Below are 17,985 nucleotides of genomic sequence, written 5' to 3'. Positions count from 1 at the left end.
TCAAGTTTAAATGTTTGATTTTATTAAAGAAGGTATAAAACATTGAATTCCACCTTTTTAAACACTATTTTAGAATCAGTCATCTCTTCATACAGCCAGCATGTTTGCAATATTTCCACATATCCTAAATAGTATCTCTAAAGTCTCGAAATCTGAAAAATAAGAGAAAAACATAAATTGCTATTCCCAAGCCTTTAAATTTTAAACTGTGATAAAATTCATGTAACAAAATCTGCCACAGTGACCATTTTAAATATAGTTTAGTGTTATGTATCTTCATTTTTATACAGCCACTCTCTAAACTTTTTTATCTTGCAAAACTGAAAATCTATGCCCATTAAACACCTCCCATTTTCCCCCTTTGGCTCCTGAAAACCACTCTACTTTCTCTAGAAGCTGACTACTCTACCTACCTACGTTGTTAGGTGGAATTACACAGTATTTGTCCTTGACTGGCTTATTTCATTTAGCATAATATCCTCAAGGTTCACCCATGTTGTACCATCCTGTCAGAATTTTCCTTTACACACCAATTAGTTTCTCTGTTTATGCCTGGGTTGCCTCCATCTTTTGGCTATTAAGAAAGCTATGAACTTGGGTGGACAAACCTCTTAGGGACCCTGCTTTTAATTCTCTTGGATATTAACCCAGAAATGAAATTGCTGGGTTATTTGGTTTTTTTGAGGAACTGCTTTATTTTGCAGTGATACACACCTTACATTCCAACCAATAGTGCACAAAAGTTCTAATTTTACCCCTCCTCGCCAAAACTCAGTTTATTTGATACTAGATACTCTATAATAGCCATCTGAATGTGTGTGAGACAATGTCATTACAGTTTTTATTTGCATTTCCCCAGTGATTAGTGAGGCTGAGCATCTTTTAGTGTTTGTTGTCCATTTGTGTATCTTTGGAGAAAGGTATATGGAAGTCATTTGCCCATTCTTTAATCGGGTTTTCATTCAGTTTTGAGTTCTCTATTAAGTACTAATTCCTTCAGATATGGTTCACAAAAAAAATAGAGGTATCATGCTAAGCAAAAGTCAGAGAAAGACATACTATGATTTTACTCGTGTAATTTAAGAAAACACAAGCAAAGGAAAAAGAGACAAACCAAGAAACAGATTCTTAACTAGAGTACAAACTGCTAGTTATCTGAGGGGAGGTGATTGGGAGATAAGTGAAATAGGAGAAGGGGATCAAGAAGGGCACTTGTGATGAGCACTGGGTGGCTGTCAGTGTTAAAAAAATCCTCTGGAATTTATTCATATAGCCCCCTACTGGACAATTAGGTTAGTCTTTTCCTACTACAAATATTGGAATAAATATGCAGACATATTTATAGAATACATTCCTAAAGTTAATACCTGAAAAGGTTATGTATGTATTTGTAATCGATACATTATCAAATTGCACAGAGCTTCTACCAATTTATACCTCAGCCAACTCAGTTACTCTTAATGAGATTTCTATACAACTTAAAATTTTCAACTCTCTAATACTTGCAACTCTAAATGAGATATATTAACTGGAACTTATATAAAAGTTAAATAACCCCTAATAATTTGTGTTAATGACTCTTAGAGATACTGCTGATTGCAACAAACATAGTAACAGTGTAGTTAAGGAAAACAGGCTGTTGGAAATCCAAAATTTGAAAGTGTTAAATTTTACCTTCTGTAGGTAGACTGGTACCACTTTTCAACAAGGACATTAGTAATAACATTTCTTAGGTTTTCCTTGGGGTTTTCCCAATTTTTCCATTTCTCTTCTCAGTTTATTTGCCTTGTATCTCTCGGCCATTGCCATAAGTTCATCTGGGACATTCTGAAACATTAAATGTTTATTACTAGGAATGAGATTTTCTTGCAGAGTGAAAGCTTTTCTTGGCAGCTTTAAAAATTTTTTCTATTGTTTATTTGAGAGAGAGACAAAGAGCAAGAGTGGGGGAAGGGTAGAGAGAGGGAGACAGAATTTGAAGCAAACTCCAGGCTCTGAGCCGTCAGCACAGAACCTGCTCCCAATCCCGTCCCCTTCTCTCTGCCCCTCCCCTCTCAGAAATAATTAAAAAACTATTTCAAAAAATAAATGAATAAAACCAGACTGATCTTTAAAAACTTCCATGACTATGCTACCACTCCCTGCTTGCATGGCCCTTTACAGCTGCTTGCCAGTCCCCTTAACTACTGTAACTGGTGCCACTTTCTGTATGTTCTTTCTTACCACTGGGCCTGAATGTTCGCCTGCTAGAACATGTATCCCTTTCTTGTACATTCTTCCAAACTCCGCCACATTGGCTTCTTCCTCAGTATAATTTCCATTGAAGCTCACTACCATTAGATCAGGTTCCCCAATTATATACCATAGCTCCTTGTCTTTGCCATGCTATAGCACTCATAACATGTTTAATGTTTTTTCCTGACAAGCGCTAAGCCCCGGTACTTGGAATAAATGAAATTATTTGAACATTAGAAAAGTGATACAAGGTAGAGTTCTGAGTTGTTTATTCTCACCTGATGTGTTCTTTCCAGAATGTTAATTAACTCACCAGCGATCCTCCAGTCATTTCTAGTGATGAGGGTAATAGACATTCCAGTCTTCCTATAAAAGGGGAAGAGTGCATGTAATTCAATTTTATAATCTGTACTCACAATAAAAATAGCAAAACCTCAATTTTCACAAGCCCAAATATGTTATTCATTAAAAGTTAGCATTACTCCAACAGCAATTTGGAATCTCAATAATCTGGAGCTGTTCTATTTTTATTTTAGAGAGAAAGAGTGTGCATGCAAGTGGGGGAGAGGCAGAGGAGGAGAGAGAATCCCAGGCAGGCTTGATGCTCAGTGTGACCCTGGGATCATGACCTGAGCTGAAACCCAGCATTGGATGCTCAACTGACTGAGCCACCCAGGCACCACTGTTTCAACTGCGTATTCCCAAGGGATTTGCTAGTAGTCCTCTTACACAAGAACAGTAGAGTATCCACTGTGGATAGCTCAGTGTGACACTGTAGATATAAAGCAAAGAGTAGAATAAGAAACAGCTGCAACTAATCAGAGAGGCATCTGGTTGAATCTGGAACAGGCCAATTGGACAGGGATAAAGTAGCAAAGCAAGTGGCACAGACAATTTACAGGCAAGACCAAAAAACACTTTTCTAGCTAAGAATCATTTGTGAACGGAGTAATGGTGGTTGGCTGCTTTCATAGGTAGACTGTGCTTACTTACCCTGCCCTTCCTGTGCGGCCTACTCTATGTACATATTCTTCAATGTTCCGGGGGAAATCGTAATTATAAACATGTGTGATGTCGTGGACATCAAGACCTCGAGATCCTAAGTCTGTGGCAATCAGTATTCTTATTTTACCTAAAGAATAAAACCAAAAGAATATACATTCTGGCATAAACCAACCCAAGACATATCAGAAAAGTATATTCTCCCCTAATATCTAATTGGGTGAACCACTGTTACTTGTAATATTAAAATACTTATGACAGTGAAAATTAGAAAGGGATATTTGTATATATATTTATATATAATACAATATAATATAACATAATATTTATATATATTTATATTTCTTTTAAACTGCTGGCAAGTTATAACACAATATACATCATGGTTCAGCAGATAGTCCCTGCATCACCTGAACCATGTCAAAGATATACAACTTTCAGGTAAATTAATGGTAGTACCCCACATTGCAAATTGCCTTGATATGCAGGTTTAAATATTAGTTCTTGGGAGTTTGGATAGCTAAATATATTTAATATATGACTAAAACGTATTCTTAATTTGAGAGTGTGCACCCAAGCAGGGGAGAGGAGAGGGTCAGAGGGAGAAAGAATCTGAACCCACGCTCAGCACTGAGCCTAACGTGGGGCTTGATTCCATGACAGTGGGATAAAGACCTGAGCTGAAATCAAGAGTCAGATGCTGAACTGACTGATCCACCCAGATGCCTGTGAAAATCTGAATATTCAGAGCTCTAGCAAGTAGTTTTGGGATCTGCAAACTGAGGACAGATCTTAGAAATGGGTTCCATGAAAAGGTGCTGTCACTCAGCCAGGTGCAGGCATTATACACTTAAACTGGATCAAATACTAATTGTGTAATGTACCTGTTTTTTTTTTTTTTTAATATACCTGTTTTAAAGTTTTCTAATGCTTTCTCTCGGTCTTTCTGTTCTCTGTTGCCGTGAAGGGACTCCACTGATATATGTTGCAGGATCAGGTCACTTGATAAGTGATCGGCACTGAAGCAAAAGATGAAGTCAGTGATCTTAAGTGCTTATTCTAATACCACTATCAATTTATTAGTTTTACTTGTATTAGCAAGGACTATTCCATTCTATTTACTTCTATTAGCAGAAGACTGAAACATACTGAAAGATATATATACACTGTTTGAAATTAATATACAAATAGAGCTAATGCTAAACACATCAGTTTGATGATTTAATGATGTAAAAGAAAAAATACTCACACAGCTTTTCTACTAACAAACACGATGACTTTGTCTTTGGGAGACATGTTTTCTAGAAAAGTTTGGATATGAGATCGCTTCTCTTCTTCTGTGGTGACAATTATGTTTTGTTTCACCGTACTTACTGCCTAAAGGAGTCAAAAGATCAGTACATCAAAATTGATAGGCAAACAATATACACTGGCTCAAAATGTATCTATCGCTATCACTGGTTAAGTTTTAATAAACTGCCAAGGGGAAAAAGGCAGATCTTCTCAAAAGGACCTGTTTCTACTCAAAGATTTATCATTCAGCCTCTTGCTTCTTACTTATTCACCCAAGCTGAGTTGGAAACTTGAGTACTTGGCAAGTTAGTTGAAAGTAATTGGTTACCATTGTTGGGAAAGATGACCAGAGTGAGGCCAAACTGCCATGAATTTGGGTACAGTTATTATAATGAAGGAGGATGATCAGCTTGGGACAAGAGTTTCCATTCAGTGAGTATTCTGACACTTTAATGCAAAATTTTAAAATATCATCGATACAATTTAACCCAGAGATAAAATGGGTTTTAATAGCATTTAATGAAAGGAATGCCATATCTAGCCAAACTTTTCATGCAATCTAATGAAATGAGCATAGGCAATGACCTATCACTATTACTTGTGATTAAAAGATCAATTTTTCAATAATGATTAATCGAACATTCAATTTCGATTAAGTGGAAGGCCAGGGAACTTTCAAAGGAGGAGATACATAATGGAGATCTTTATGGATTGTATAATTACTGATATCTGAACCCACTGATCCATCGTAATTTCACCAAAACACCAGACTTACACACATGCACTTGTTGACCTTGTTCATAACCTGATTAACAGGATTAAATAAAAATGAGATATCAAGAAAACAGGAAAAAGGACTGGATAGGAGGGTATTGAGGGATTATTAAAATTTTAGATGTGAAATAACTACCATAATTGTTAAAATTAGTCTTGGATGTATACTGAAGTTTTTATCAATGAATCATACGTATCTAAGATTTTCTCTATAACTAGGGAGTGGACAGAGTTGTCATGTCAAAACAAAGTAATTACAATTCTCATAAGAAATATTTTTGGTAATAGTAATAAAAAACAAGCTTACAATTAGGTCCAAAGTACCAACATATACAATCATGGGCTCTTTTAAATAAGACTGTGCAAGTCGACGGACAGCATATGGCCACGTTGCACTGGAAATAAAGCATGATACAAACATTAAAATTTTATCATAAAAAATTACCATTTCCCTAAGAATGCTATGAATCAGATTACCCATAGAAGACAAATTTAGTACTTTTAAATAAGGAGGACTTTTACAGAATGTGTACTTCACAAAGAATTGCTGGACCAGAGTGAGGCTACTAGATGATACCTTTAAATAAGCTGAATTAAAAAGTTTATAAACCAAGGTGAAGGAGATCTATGCCTTAAATTCTAATCAAAAGGGGCGCCTGGGTGGCGCAGTCGGTTAAGCGTCCGACTTCAGCCAGGTCACGATCTCGCGGTCCATGAGTTCGAGCCCCGCGTCGGGCTCTGGGCTGATGGCTCAGAGCCTGGAGCCTGTTTCCGACTCTGTGTCTCCCTCTCTCTCTGCCCCTCCCCCGTTCATGCTGTCTCCCTCTGTCCCAAAAATAAATAAACGTTGAAAAAAAAATTTTTTTTTTAAATAAAAAAAAAAAATGGAGTCTAGTCCAGTGATTTCTATTTTGTAGACTAGCAATTAGGCATATTACCTACCTTGTCATAATTGTCTGCCTGTCAGGGCGCACATCTAATAAAATCTTCATTATCTGGGGTTCAAATCCCATGTCTAGCATCTTGTCAGCTTCATCTAACACCTGCATTAAAATGATTGTGGCTACATTAGATATGGGAGGTAACTAATATGCTGTGAACATACTATAATAAGGTAATTCTCTCATTTCCCCTATTACTTAAGCCAGTATTTTATTTATTTTAGAAGAATACCTTTTGAGAAAGATAGCAGGAGTTGGGGAGAGTCCCACCCAGGCTCCCTCACACCTGGTGAGGTGAGATCATGACCTTAGCCAAATTCCAGAAGAGTCTAATGCTTAACTGACTGAGCCACCCAGGTACCCCTTAAGCCACTATTTTAATTTCTTCAGAACAAATAAGGGCGGATCTAGTTGTAACACAGATTGATTTAAGCTGGCTTACAGTTTCTAGATCTAATGAAAAAAATGTTAATGTCGGGGCGCCTGGGTGGCTCAGTCGGTTGAGTGCCCGACTTTGGCTCAGGTCATGATCTCACAGTTTGTGAGTTCAAGCCCCGCGTCGGGCTCTGTGCTGACAGCTCAGAGCCTGGAGCCTGCTTCGGATTCTGCGTCTCCCTCTCTCTCTGCCCCTTCCCTGCTCATGCTCTGTCTCTGTCTCTCAAAAATGAACATTAAAAAAAAAATTATTAAAAAAATGTCTAAAATATCTACATGGATTTTAATTTTTTACTTATCTACATTTTCTAATATTTATAAAAACTGAAATAGAATGCAAAGCATAGTCCTTTGGTTTTGGCTCAAATCATGATCTTGGGGCTTTAAGCCCTGCATCGGGCTCTGTGTGGGCTCTATGCCAGCAGCAGAGCCTGCTTGGCATTCTCTCTGCCCCTCCCCCACTCGTGTTCTCTGCTTCTCAAACTTAAAAAAATAAAACTATTACAACATGGATAGTATTCTAAGACTGTTTTAATAAGAATTCTATCCTTCCTCCCAGTATCCCAAACCCTCACTCCATGATTACCAAGTAAGTTATGCTTCTGAGGTCGACAAAGTTATTCATTTGTAGATCATTCAGTCTTCCAGGAGTTGCAATAATAATATCTACTCCTTTTTTCAGTTCTTGTATCTGACCATTTCTATCTCCTCCACCATATATACAAACACTTAAAAAAAAAGAGGTACATGTTCAGGCAAGGAATGTCCCATTACAACACAAAATCCCAACCAAAGCATTTTGGGTACAAAAAAAGGTATGTAAATCAGAAAGTATCAGATACCCTCTGGGTAGTATTTGTCCCTTTGTAAGAACTATCCACACCCATCAACCCTCAGTGATGTGTTCTAAAGAGCCATATTTGCATCACTGTTACTTGATGTCACTGACCTGGCTACCTTTGATTTAGAGTGGGGTACTGACCCATGCTGAGCCAATCACATTCTCTAAATGTGTAAAAAATGGGGACAATGTATAAAGCTATGAATTATTAAAATGCCCTTAGAAGAATGGACAATGAAATGACAACATACCTTTTAAGGCCTTTATATGAATACTTAGAACATTCCGCTTGTACTTGAAGAGCTAATTCCCTAGTGGGTATAAGGACTAACATTCCGGGTCCGTTCCTTTTTTCTCTAATTCTTTGGAGAGAAAACAATTATTAAAGTACCTGTCTCAGGTACATATAGTACATTCATTCACCGCTTTCAGAATTTGTAGGAATGAATGTCAGAAGTCACATACATTCACCACAAAATGTGGAGTACAGAAAAACGGCACAACAAAACACCAACGGCCCAGATACCAGCCTTTTCATTTAACATGGCCAACGCTTTCCCTGTGTCAAACATTCCCACACAATTGTATTGGACGTAATTATTTAAACATTTCCAATATTTCACTATTAAGACTACCTATCACTTCCTAAAAATCCTTTGTCAGCTTATACTCTGACCAGGCCAGTATAAGTTCATTTCCCTGAGGCTAGGCATACTTTTTGGCCAATGCAACAGATGAAAGAAACTTTAATTGCATCTTTGATATCCACATCTATTAAGCCCCTATGAAGAGAACCCAGCTGTAGAAATTCTTACACAGGCTGTAAATCGAGATGGATGAATCCAGGCATTAGGTAGGACAATGTCTTCCCTGTTCCAGTTTGGGATACTCCTATAAGATCTATTCCTTGTAGGACTATTGGCCATGTCTGTGACTAAAACAGAAATATTAAAAGTGAATCTTTCAGTCAAATGCCCCTCCTCTCCCTGCCACAAACTTCTTTCAACATTTTTTTTCATGCTAGGTCCTACTGGTACAGGGGATGCTCACAAGGGACAGTTACTCCCTGGTGATTTAACTTCTAATAATCAGACATTGTTTGGGGGGAAAAAACTGTCAGTAAAACATTGGAATTAAAGAAACCATACCTGAATTGGTGTCGGCTTCCTGAAACCTGCCTTTTTAATGTTTTCCATAACCTCAGGGTAATGTTTAAAGGCGTCCTCAAAAGTACAGGTAGGATTTGGTATCTGACGCTTCTGACCATTTTTCAAGTCATCACACATTATATTATAATTTTCTTTCCTTTAAGGAAAAAAGAGTATTAGTGGCTTTGGTCACTTTATTCCCCAAGTGAGAAATGTTTCCCAGCTAGTTCATCATATCTAGAAATTCAACTGCAACTGTCAAACTACAGAAAAATACAATAGAAGTTAGCCCATCTTTTTCTTATCAGAATAGTTAACAGAAAAGAAAAAAGATACATTGTATGAATGGGCCAATGAAATTTCATCGAAAGCTGAAGAATACAGCCTGAAAATCACATGCTTTATGATTTCTATCAGACTTGGCAAACACAAAGTTCTACAAATGTTCCACATACATTTACTGTCAACAATACTATCAAATGGAAATTTCTCATTTGACAAGTGATCACTTGTCCAAAGTCTGAGCCCTATTCCAATCCTAGAATAACTGTTCTGCTCTTCCATATTATCTTAGTTTTATAACAGACTGATAGAAAACACGTTGCTGTTAGGACTCTTAATTCCAGATAATAAGCACTGAAGAAGAGATGCTGATATTCATATCAACTTATGACTTAACAGTAGTAGAAATAATTCTCTAAAACTGCTGTCCAACACAGCAGGCACTGCACTAACCACAGTAGTCTTCCTGAGTTAAAAACTCAGCTCTTCAATTACACTAGCTACATTTTCAAAGTTCAATAGCTATCAATAGTGACTCCTCTATTGGACAAATACTATCCTTTTTCCATCTTTGCAGAAAGGTTTCTTGGATAGCAATGTTCTAAAATATTTCATGTAGGATGTAACCAAGTTCATCTGAATACCAGAAATGTAGTCTTTGATTACAGTAATTTTAAATGTTTGTCTGATGAGTTAATTTAATAATATAACAATACAAATACTTAAATAAAACTACTCACCTCCAACTTTCTACTTGCTCTTGTGACATTGAACTTGTTGCTTCTGACTCCTTGTAAAAATTTTTCTTAATTGCAGGTAAGTCTGAAACAAAGATGAAAATTAAAACTTTTTGATACGTCAGGATTTATATTTCATTGAAATTTATTCAATAACAGAAGTTAAACTAATCTATTGATTAAATTCACCTTACAGGTTTAGACAGTTCTTTGCCAGTCAGACTTATGCTAGTCTCTTAAGAGATCTCCTGTTTTGGTTTCTTTCAATTACATTTTTCATCTGAGAAAGGGAGCCCTGATAATTAAGTTTAGTAAGAGAAAGAATACTTTACATAAGACAATCATCCCAATTGGTAAATCTTCTCAAACACAGTAGACTGATTTTACCTTGTCTTTGAAGATCCATTTTATTTCTGTTTAGGTATAGAATATTTATTCTACTTTGAGGCTATTTTGTCTCCTTTCTTTTATAAGGCTAGCATACTTCCTCCAAACTTAAATCTTTTCTGGGCCCCCTATCCTTGATCTCCCTACCACATACTGTTCAGGGCAGCACTGGTAACTTAACATGCAGATGAACTGAACACTTAAAATGGTCATTGTTATATTTGTCACTATTAGTGCATTAGCTTTTTGCTTTTTAATTTAACTTTATTTTAGAGAGTTTGAGAGGGGGAGAGTGGGAAAGGGGGGAGAATGTTAAGCAGGCTCCACACTCAGTGCTGAGCCCATTGCAATTTTTTTTTTTTATTTTTGGGACAGAGAGAGACAGAGCATGAACGGGGGAGGGGCAGAGAGAGAGAGGGAGACACAGAATTGGAAACAGGCTCCAGGCTCCGAGCCATCAGCCCAGAGCCCGACGCGGGGCTCGAACTCACGGACCGCGAGATCGTGACCTGGCTGAAGTCGGACGTTTAACCGACTGCGCCACCCAGGCACCCCCCATTGCAAATTTTATTTTTTTTATTTATTTTTTTTTTTTTTAATTTTTTTTTTTCAACGTTTATTTATTTTTGGGACAGAGAGAGACAGAGCATGAACGGGGGAGGGGCAGAGAGAGAGGGAGACACAGAATTGGAAACAGGCTCCAGGCTCTGAGCCATCAGCCCAGAGCCTGACGCAGGGCTCGAACTCACGGACCGCGAGATCGTGACCTGGCTGAAGTTGGACGCTTAACCGACTGCGCCACCCAGGCGCCCCTAAATGACATTGTATTGCTGCCTTGTGATAGCCAAAATTAGTACCTGAATTTAGACTGAAGTTTAGTGGATGTGAAACATTACACTCCATAATTCCAAGTGCGAATCTCATTTAAGATTAATGCAAATGAAAAAAACCCTCATCTCTTCTCAAAAACTGTTTTTCTTTCTTATTAATGTTTTTCCCTTATTTTGCCCTTGTCAGCAAGGACACTCCAGAATCAATTTCTCAACCACATCCAACAATGTTAACCACTTATGGTTGGCATGTTCATTGTCTTCATTTTCCCCTTGGGCCTGATTTTCTATATTTTATTAAACTCTTGCCATGAATTACCTCCAATAAGACAAAAAAGTGTAATGTTTTTAAGTTTACTTTTTTTGGAAGAGAACTCAAATGGAGGAGGGACAGACAGGAAGGCACAAAACCTGAAACAGGCTCCAGGCTGAGCTGTCCATGCAGAGCCAGATGTGGGGCTTGAACCAATGAGCTGTGAGATCATGACCTGAGCCAAAGCTGGATGCTTAACTGACTGATCCACACAGACTCCCCATAAGTTTAATATTTTAATTTCCCAATTATAACACTGATAACAGCATAGAAAACATAGAAACAAGTCTTGCCACAGGGACTAACTGCAGCATTTAATGTTTTATTAACATTTTTCAAATTGACTTCATTACTAGAAATAAGATACATCTTAGAGGATAAAAACCTCAAGTAAAACCCACCCCCCCCCAAAAATAAACCAAAAAAAAAACACCAAAAGTACACCAACACTAAATGTACATGTTAGGATACAGCACTAACCTTCCCACTTTTTCTTTTTCCATTTCAAAGCATCTTCTCGAATTTGATCCCAATCAATCAATGGCTGATTCTCTGTACTATTACCCTCTGTCCTTAAATCTCTTCCAACAGAAGGTTGGAATGCAACAATATCTGTTAAAATATTTTTTACCAAATTAGTTCAAAACAAATCCTAATTGTATAAATTACCCCACTTTACTGTTTTGTGTTTAAAAACCAGACAATAGGGGCACCTGGGTGGCTCAGTCTGCTTAGATCATGATCTCACGGTTGGTGAATTCAAGCTCCACCTCAGGCTCTGTGCTATCAGCTTGGAATTCTCTCTGCCCTTACCTGGTTCATGCACACTCTCTCAAAATACATACATACATACATACATACATACATACATACCAGAAAATAATGCTTAAAATATAAAGAGTAGGTTTTAGTACTATGATGCTATGACAATTTGTATAGTTTTTCAGTTACCAGAGTTACTGAAATGGAAATTTATTAAAGAAATGGAAATTAGTTTGAAAGCCTGGTGTTTGCTAATAAATCCCATATTAATCTTTACAACAATCCTGTGAGGCAGAGGTCACCCCAGGTTAACAGATAAAGAATCTTAAAGGCCTCCCAGAGCTTCCTTCCTAAGAAACACTAAGAGGCAATGCTGCCATCAACTTTAAGATGCCGTTTCTTTGTTACTCTCATATTTCCGGAAATGGCTCAATAATGGCTTTTCCTCTAGTCCAAGATCTGAGATTTTTTTAAGTAAACTATGCCTAACAGGTGGCTTAAACTCATAACCGCAAGATCAAGAGTCACATGCTCTACCAACTGAGTCAGCCAGGTGACCCTGAGATTTTTTTAAATGCCAAACTAGGTAGTTTTCAAAGGTGTTCACATTCTAGGGAAGAGATAGAATCAGAAGGTCATGACTAATCCTTTTACCATTAATAGTGAATGCATTAAAAGGTTATTTTGTTTTTTCTCACTTACCTGTGGCTAAAAGTAAAACTGCAAGGCTTCACTCACCATAGAGATTAAGTGTTTTAATGTAAGAAAATGAGTATTCTGGCATTTCAAAGGAAAAAATGCATAACAGATAAGATTTAATGACAACAATCTGAAGATGTTATCAGGAAAAGCATCAACTAAGCAATTTTTAAACAAAGCAATTTTTAAAATTTTAACAAGGCTGTGCTATACAAAAATTACTTACCAATTCTAGGCTTTAAACTGTAACTTTCTTGTTGTTTAACAACATTATCTATCGCTGTTTTGGCCTTGGCCTTCATACCCTTGCTACCGAATATCCTGACCTGTGCATCAGGATAACCTTTTATTATCTAGAAGCAGGAGAAAAATAGGTGAGACTGAAGTCCTTTTACCACGCCCCCCTCCAAAAAAAATCACTCAACTTCAAATAGCATAAAAATTTTAAGTAAATCTAGTATTGCTATCAGTGTCTTTAAGTTCTAATTGGAGGGGATTCTTCATTCTACAAATCTATCCTGAGATCTATCTCCTGGTTGGAGGAAAAGGAACAGGACAATCTAAATTTAAAAACTACCAGGTCAGGGGCACCTGTGTGGCTCTGTCGGTTAAGGTCAGACTCTTGATTTCAGCTCATGATCTCATGGTTCATCAAGCCCCTCATTGAGCTCTGCTCTTTTTTTTTTTTTTTTAATTTTTTTTACATTTTATTTATTTTTGAGAAACAGAGTGAGACAAAGCGTGAGTGGGGGAGGGGCAGAGAGAGAAGGAGACAGAATCTGAAGCAGCCTCCAGGCTCTGAGCAAGCAGTCAGCACAGAGCCTGATGCGGGGCTTGAACCCACAAACTGTGAGACCATGACCTGAGCCGAAGTCGGACGCTCAACCGACTGAGCCACCCAGGCGCCCCTGAGCTCTGCTCTTGACAGCAAGAGCATGCTTGGAATTCTGTCTCAAAATAACTTTAAAAAAAACCTACAGTGACAGTTATGCAATACATTTAGCAACTAGTGTTAGAAGATTAAACTGTTAATCTGACCTCTTTTTAACTATGAAATTGTAATTTGGCAAATCATACAGAACTGTAGGGATGTGGCAGATTAACCTATGTGCTATATTAATAGCAGATTGGTCAGGTTATTTATGTAAAATTTTAACTTGAGGGAAAGCAACCTTACTACAAGGCTGACATGACATTTGAAGACTCTTGAAGTCACATCCTTAACTATGCATAATCCCAGATAACCTCATTGATTCAATATCTGGAAATTGCTATACCAAATGCTATCTTAGGCTGGTGATCTCAAAAAAGCTTAATAATTTCCACTATTTACAGACAACTCTGTTCTTTTTATGTTTATTTTTGAGAGAGGGCATGTGTGGAGGGGAGAGGCAAAGAGAGGGAGATAAAGAACAGGCTCATGTCAGTACAGAGCTGGATGCAGGGGTCAATCCCACAAACTGAGATCAAGACCAGAGTGAAAACCAAGAGTCAGATGGTTAGGGGCCCCTGGGTGGCTCAGTGTCCAACTTCAGCTCAGGTCATGATCTTGTGGTCAGTGAGTTCAAGGCCCGTGTTGGCACTGTGCTAACAGCTCAGAGCTGGGAGCCTGCTTTGGATTCTCTCTCTCTTCCCCTTCCCCACTCACAGTGTCTGCCTCTGAAAAATGAATAAAGCTTAAAAAACAAAAGTCAGATGGCTAACCCACTGAGCCACCCAGGCCCCCTGTATAAGTTCTTGAAATGAGGCTGAAATGAACACGGAGAGGATGGAAAGAATGGGGATGCAGGAGGTCTTAGGCCTCCCTGATGAGCAGGAGTTATATCAGCTAAGATAGGAGAGTGTCAGGAGCCCAGCTGTAAGTACTCAAGGAGTTCAGTGGAGGGAGTGAAGGCAAAAGAGGCTAGAGGTTAAAGGAGACAGATCAAGTGGACCATGCTAAGGAGTCTGGACTTCTTAAGAGCCTGAGATATTATGAAAAATTTTTATGCAGGAAAAGAAAACAAATTATGAAAACAATTTGTATTTTAGAAATATTGCCCTGGTCACAGTAGAGCCTAGTGAGAGGGGGATAAGACTAGAAGTGGGATGGAAGATTAGGGGAGAATGCCCCAAATGTGATTCCCCTTGAGAAATACAGGAAATATAAAGGAACGCAGTGACGGACTGGTTGCAAGATAAGGAGAGGGAAGCAATCTGAGATTTCTGGCTTGGGAACTGGATGAATGATATAGCTGCTGATACTGGGAACACAGGCACAGGTCAGGGTTTGAGGGACGGGGTCCAAAAAGCACATGATGAATATTCAAGATCTCAATGTCAGTTGAGATTATCGCTAAAGATTTTTACCTCCAGGAGTCACAAAACCTAGACCTGGAAATGGACCACAATGTGGGACCATTCCTGAAAAAGAATGGCAGCCTGAAGAGTTTTGCCAATTCATTTAAATAACCAATAGTATGTTAATAACTAATGAGAAATTATAGTTACAAATGAACTATGTTCTTTGAGGATTTAATACAGACCACTTACCTGTATTTTTGTGTTTGTTGTACTTTGTATGTCTTTTATTTTTGACCCACCACGACCTGTTTTTAATAAAATATTTAAGAGATTTAATCAAAGCCACAACTGGATATCACCTCACACCTATGAGAATGAGTATCAAAAATACAGGAGACAAGTGTTAATGAGGATGTGAAGAAAAGGGAAGCTTGTGTGCACTGTTGGTGGGAATGTAAATTGGTACAGGGGCAGGTTAGTCAAAAACTAAAAATAGAACTACCCTATGATCCAGCAATTCCTCTTGTGGCTGTATATCCAAAGGAAACAAAACTGTTTCAAAGATATCTATCCTGTTCATTACAGCAGTATTGTATTATTCACAATAGTTATGAAGTGGAAACAACCTAAATGACTATCAACAGACCACTGAATGAAAAAAAATTTGGTATAGGGGCGCCTGGGTGGCTCAGTCAGTTGAGTATCCAACTTCGGCTCAGGTCCTGATCTCAAGGTATGTGGTTTGAGCCCACACTGGGCTGTGCTGATGACTGGGAGTCCCCAGCCTGCTTCAAATTCTGTCTTCCTTGCTCTCTGCTCCTCTCCAGCTCATGCTGTCTCTCAAAAGTAAATAAACACTAAAAAAAATTTTAACATTTAAAAATTGAAAAACATGTTATAAACATGCTAAAAAAGCTTTCAGCCTTAAAGTATTCCTTTTTTTTTTTTTAATTTTTTTTTTCAACGGTTATTTATTTTTGGGACAGAGAGAGACAGAGCATGAACGGGGGAGGGGCAGAGAGAGAGGGAGACACAGAATCGGAAACAGGCTCCAGGCTCTGAGCCATCAGCCCAGAGCCTGACGTGGGGCTCGAACTCCCGGACAGCGAGATCGTGACCTGGCTGAAGTCGGATGCTTAACCGACTGCGCCACCCAGGCGCCCCAAAGTATTCCTTTTTTGACAACATGATTGAAGCTTGAGGACATTATGCTAAATGAAATAAGCCAATCACAAAAAATAGAGCATGACTTTGAGATATCTAATGTAATCAGACATAGAAACAAAGATGATGGTGTTTGCCAGCGATGGGAAAAGGGGAAAATGGTGAGTTGTTCAGTGGGTAGTTGTCATCCAAGATGAAAACATTCCAGAGATCTGTCACACAACATTGCTTTTATAGCTAACAGTACTGTATTGCACTTAAATTTAAGCTTAAATACATGTGTGGTTCTTTTACAAGAAAAAAAAAGTGGCTCCAGAACCAACATTAAGTGGGTGGTCTCTAGCACAGAGTCTGCACTATCACAGGTGCTCAGTAAGTGTTCAGTGTGTGATTTATTGCAAATCTAGGGGCTTTCATTTATGGAGCATCACTCTTCAGATCTTTGAGCCTGAGCCTTCTTGAGGAACCAAATCTATACCTGGTCTATCAATCAACTCTATTTAACAGCAGCCTGCAAAATGCTGTCGTTTTTCAAAACAGGTTTAGAAAAGGGTAAAACAAAATATTAGCTCTCATACCTAATAGGCAAAGTGCTCAAATTTATCCTGTCATAATGGCCACAAATGGGACAAATCTCCATTTCTGTAAGTTTCTAAGTGTCTTTCAAAAATGAATGTCTCAGACTCAGGTGTACTAAGAAAAAAATATCCTGTTTTTCAGGAGGTAAATACCCAAGTAAAAGAAACAGTGCAAGATATTGCTACTGTTCTGAACAACCCTAATATCCTACACCTTCTTTAATGGCTCTAAATGGTGCTCAAAGAAACAGATTGGACGTGGACTGGTTCATTTTGGGTTAAGTCGTGACCTTTCACTCCAAAGATTTGATAAATCTAAGAGTTTGGTTTCCCAAAATATCAACTCCACAAAGTATCTAAAGTGACATCATTCTAGCATCAGATGGTATTAGAAAGATCACAGTTAAAGGCCTTGATTTCATTAGATGGCTGCTGAATGGAGGCGAAGAGAGTGGGTGGGGAGGCCCTGGCCCCGCCCCGCCTATCCAACCTTGTTACACTTACCGATCACAGCGCCGACCCACATGTTCTTCAATCCAAAGCAGAGGGGCGGTTCGCGGGCACCAGGCGCCACAGGCTGCGGGAGACCAGAGGAATTCCTCCAGCCGCCACCTCTGCCGCCCTTAGGGACCCCCTGACCTCTTCGATTTGAATCCTCCGTCGGCCTCCTTTCTGGAGCCCGGGACACTGCCGAGCCTCGTCGGGTCGCAACGACCCACGAGGAGGCGTTGGCGTCTGCTTCTTGCCTCGACATGGTTCCTTGAAGAAGATCCGGCGCGTCCGACGTCGCTCCAGTAGGGATCTGCACCACACCCCCGTGCCGTCGTAGTCTTAAATAAGGTAGCCACGCAGCCGCTACTTAAGGAGCCCGCTCAAGGCTCGCCACGCCCTGGCCACGCACCCATTGGTGGACAAGATGTTGTGGGCGTGGTCCTCACTGTTTGACCAATCCACTTTTTCTATGCTATGAGGGCTCCTCGAAAGAGTCAATGCGCAGGCTTTAGGTTGCTTTTCAGGTGTGGGACTTCCAAGGGTTCTGCTTTGTGCTTTGCTCTACGAAACTCCCAGCCCAACCACCCTCAACCTCAGTTCAGAAACGTTTTTTAGCCGTGACTCGTAAACGTCAGCCATTTTTACAACATGACCCAGTACATACATAAAAATTTTGAAACAAAAGGTTAAAAAAACAGCACTTACCATTGTTCTAAGAGCAGCACTTTGATATATTTAATATTCATTTTTAAATCATTGGTTGTCATGCACAAAATTCAATGACCCACA

The 17,985-nt window shown here is 38.8% G+C and overlaps 1 protein-coding gene across 3 annotated transcripts; it reads right to left on the bottom strand.

Annotated features, from left to right (window-relative positions):
- On the bottom strand, positions 1–17,534 carry DDX43 (DEAD-box helicase 43). 3 transcript variants are annotated; one of them, XM_047859500.1, is made up of 17 exons: positions 17,209–17,534; positions 15,212–15,267; positions 12,906–13,032; positions 11,699–11,830; positions 9,692–9,773; positions 8,670–8,826; positions 8,337–8,455; positions 7,773–7,883; positions 7,267–7,408; positions 6,247–6,347; positions 5,612–5,699; positions 4,487–4,614; positions 4,147–4,256; positions 3,229–3,367; positions 2,514–2,601; positions 1,675–1,827; positions 1–152 (listed from the first exon to the last, which is right to left on the bottom strand). In XM_047859500.1, the coding sequence occupies exons 1-16, from the start codon at positions 17,456–17,458 to the stop codon at positions 1,714–1,716; spliced, it is 1,944 nt and encodes a 647-aa protein (XP_047715456.1). In that variant the 5' UTR covers positions 17,459–17,534; the 3' UTR covers positions 1–152; positions 1,675–1,713. The 3 variants fall into 3 exon arrangements, with proteins under 3 accessions (XP_047715456.1, XP_047715457.1, XP_047715458.1); XM_047859501.1 differs by lacking the exon at positions 11,699–11,830; XM_047859502.1 differs by lacking the exon at positions 1–152 and having other exon boundaries at positions 1,740–1,827; positions 2,549–2,601.
- Between the last annotated feature and the right edge of the window lie 451 nt (positions 17,535–17,985).

The sequence above is a fragment of the Prionailurus viverrinus genome, chromosome B2, assembly GCF_022837055.1.
Source record: "Prionailurus viverrinus isolate Anna chromosome B2, UM_Priviv_1.0, whole genome shotgun sequence".
Taxonomy (NCBI): Eukaryota; Metazoa; Chordata; class Mammalia; order Carnivora; family Felidae; genus Prionailurus; species Prionailurus viverrinus.
Note: the sequence above shows the minus strand (reverse complement) of the source record. Positions and strands in the feature narration are given on the sequence as shown.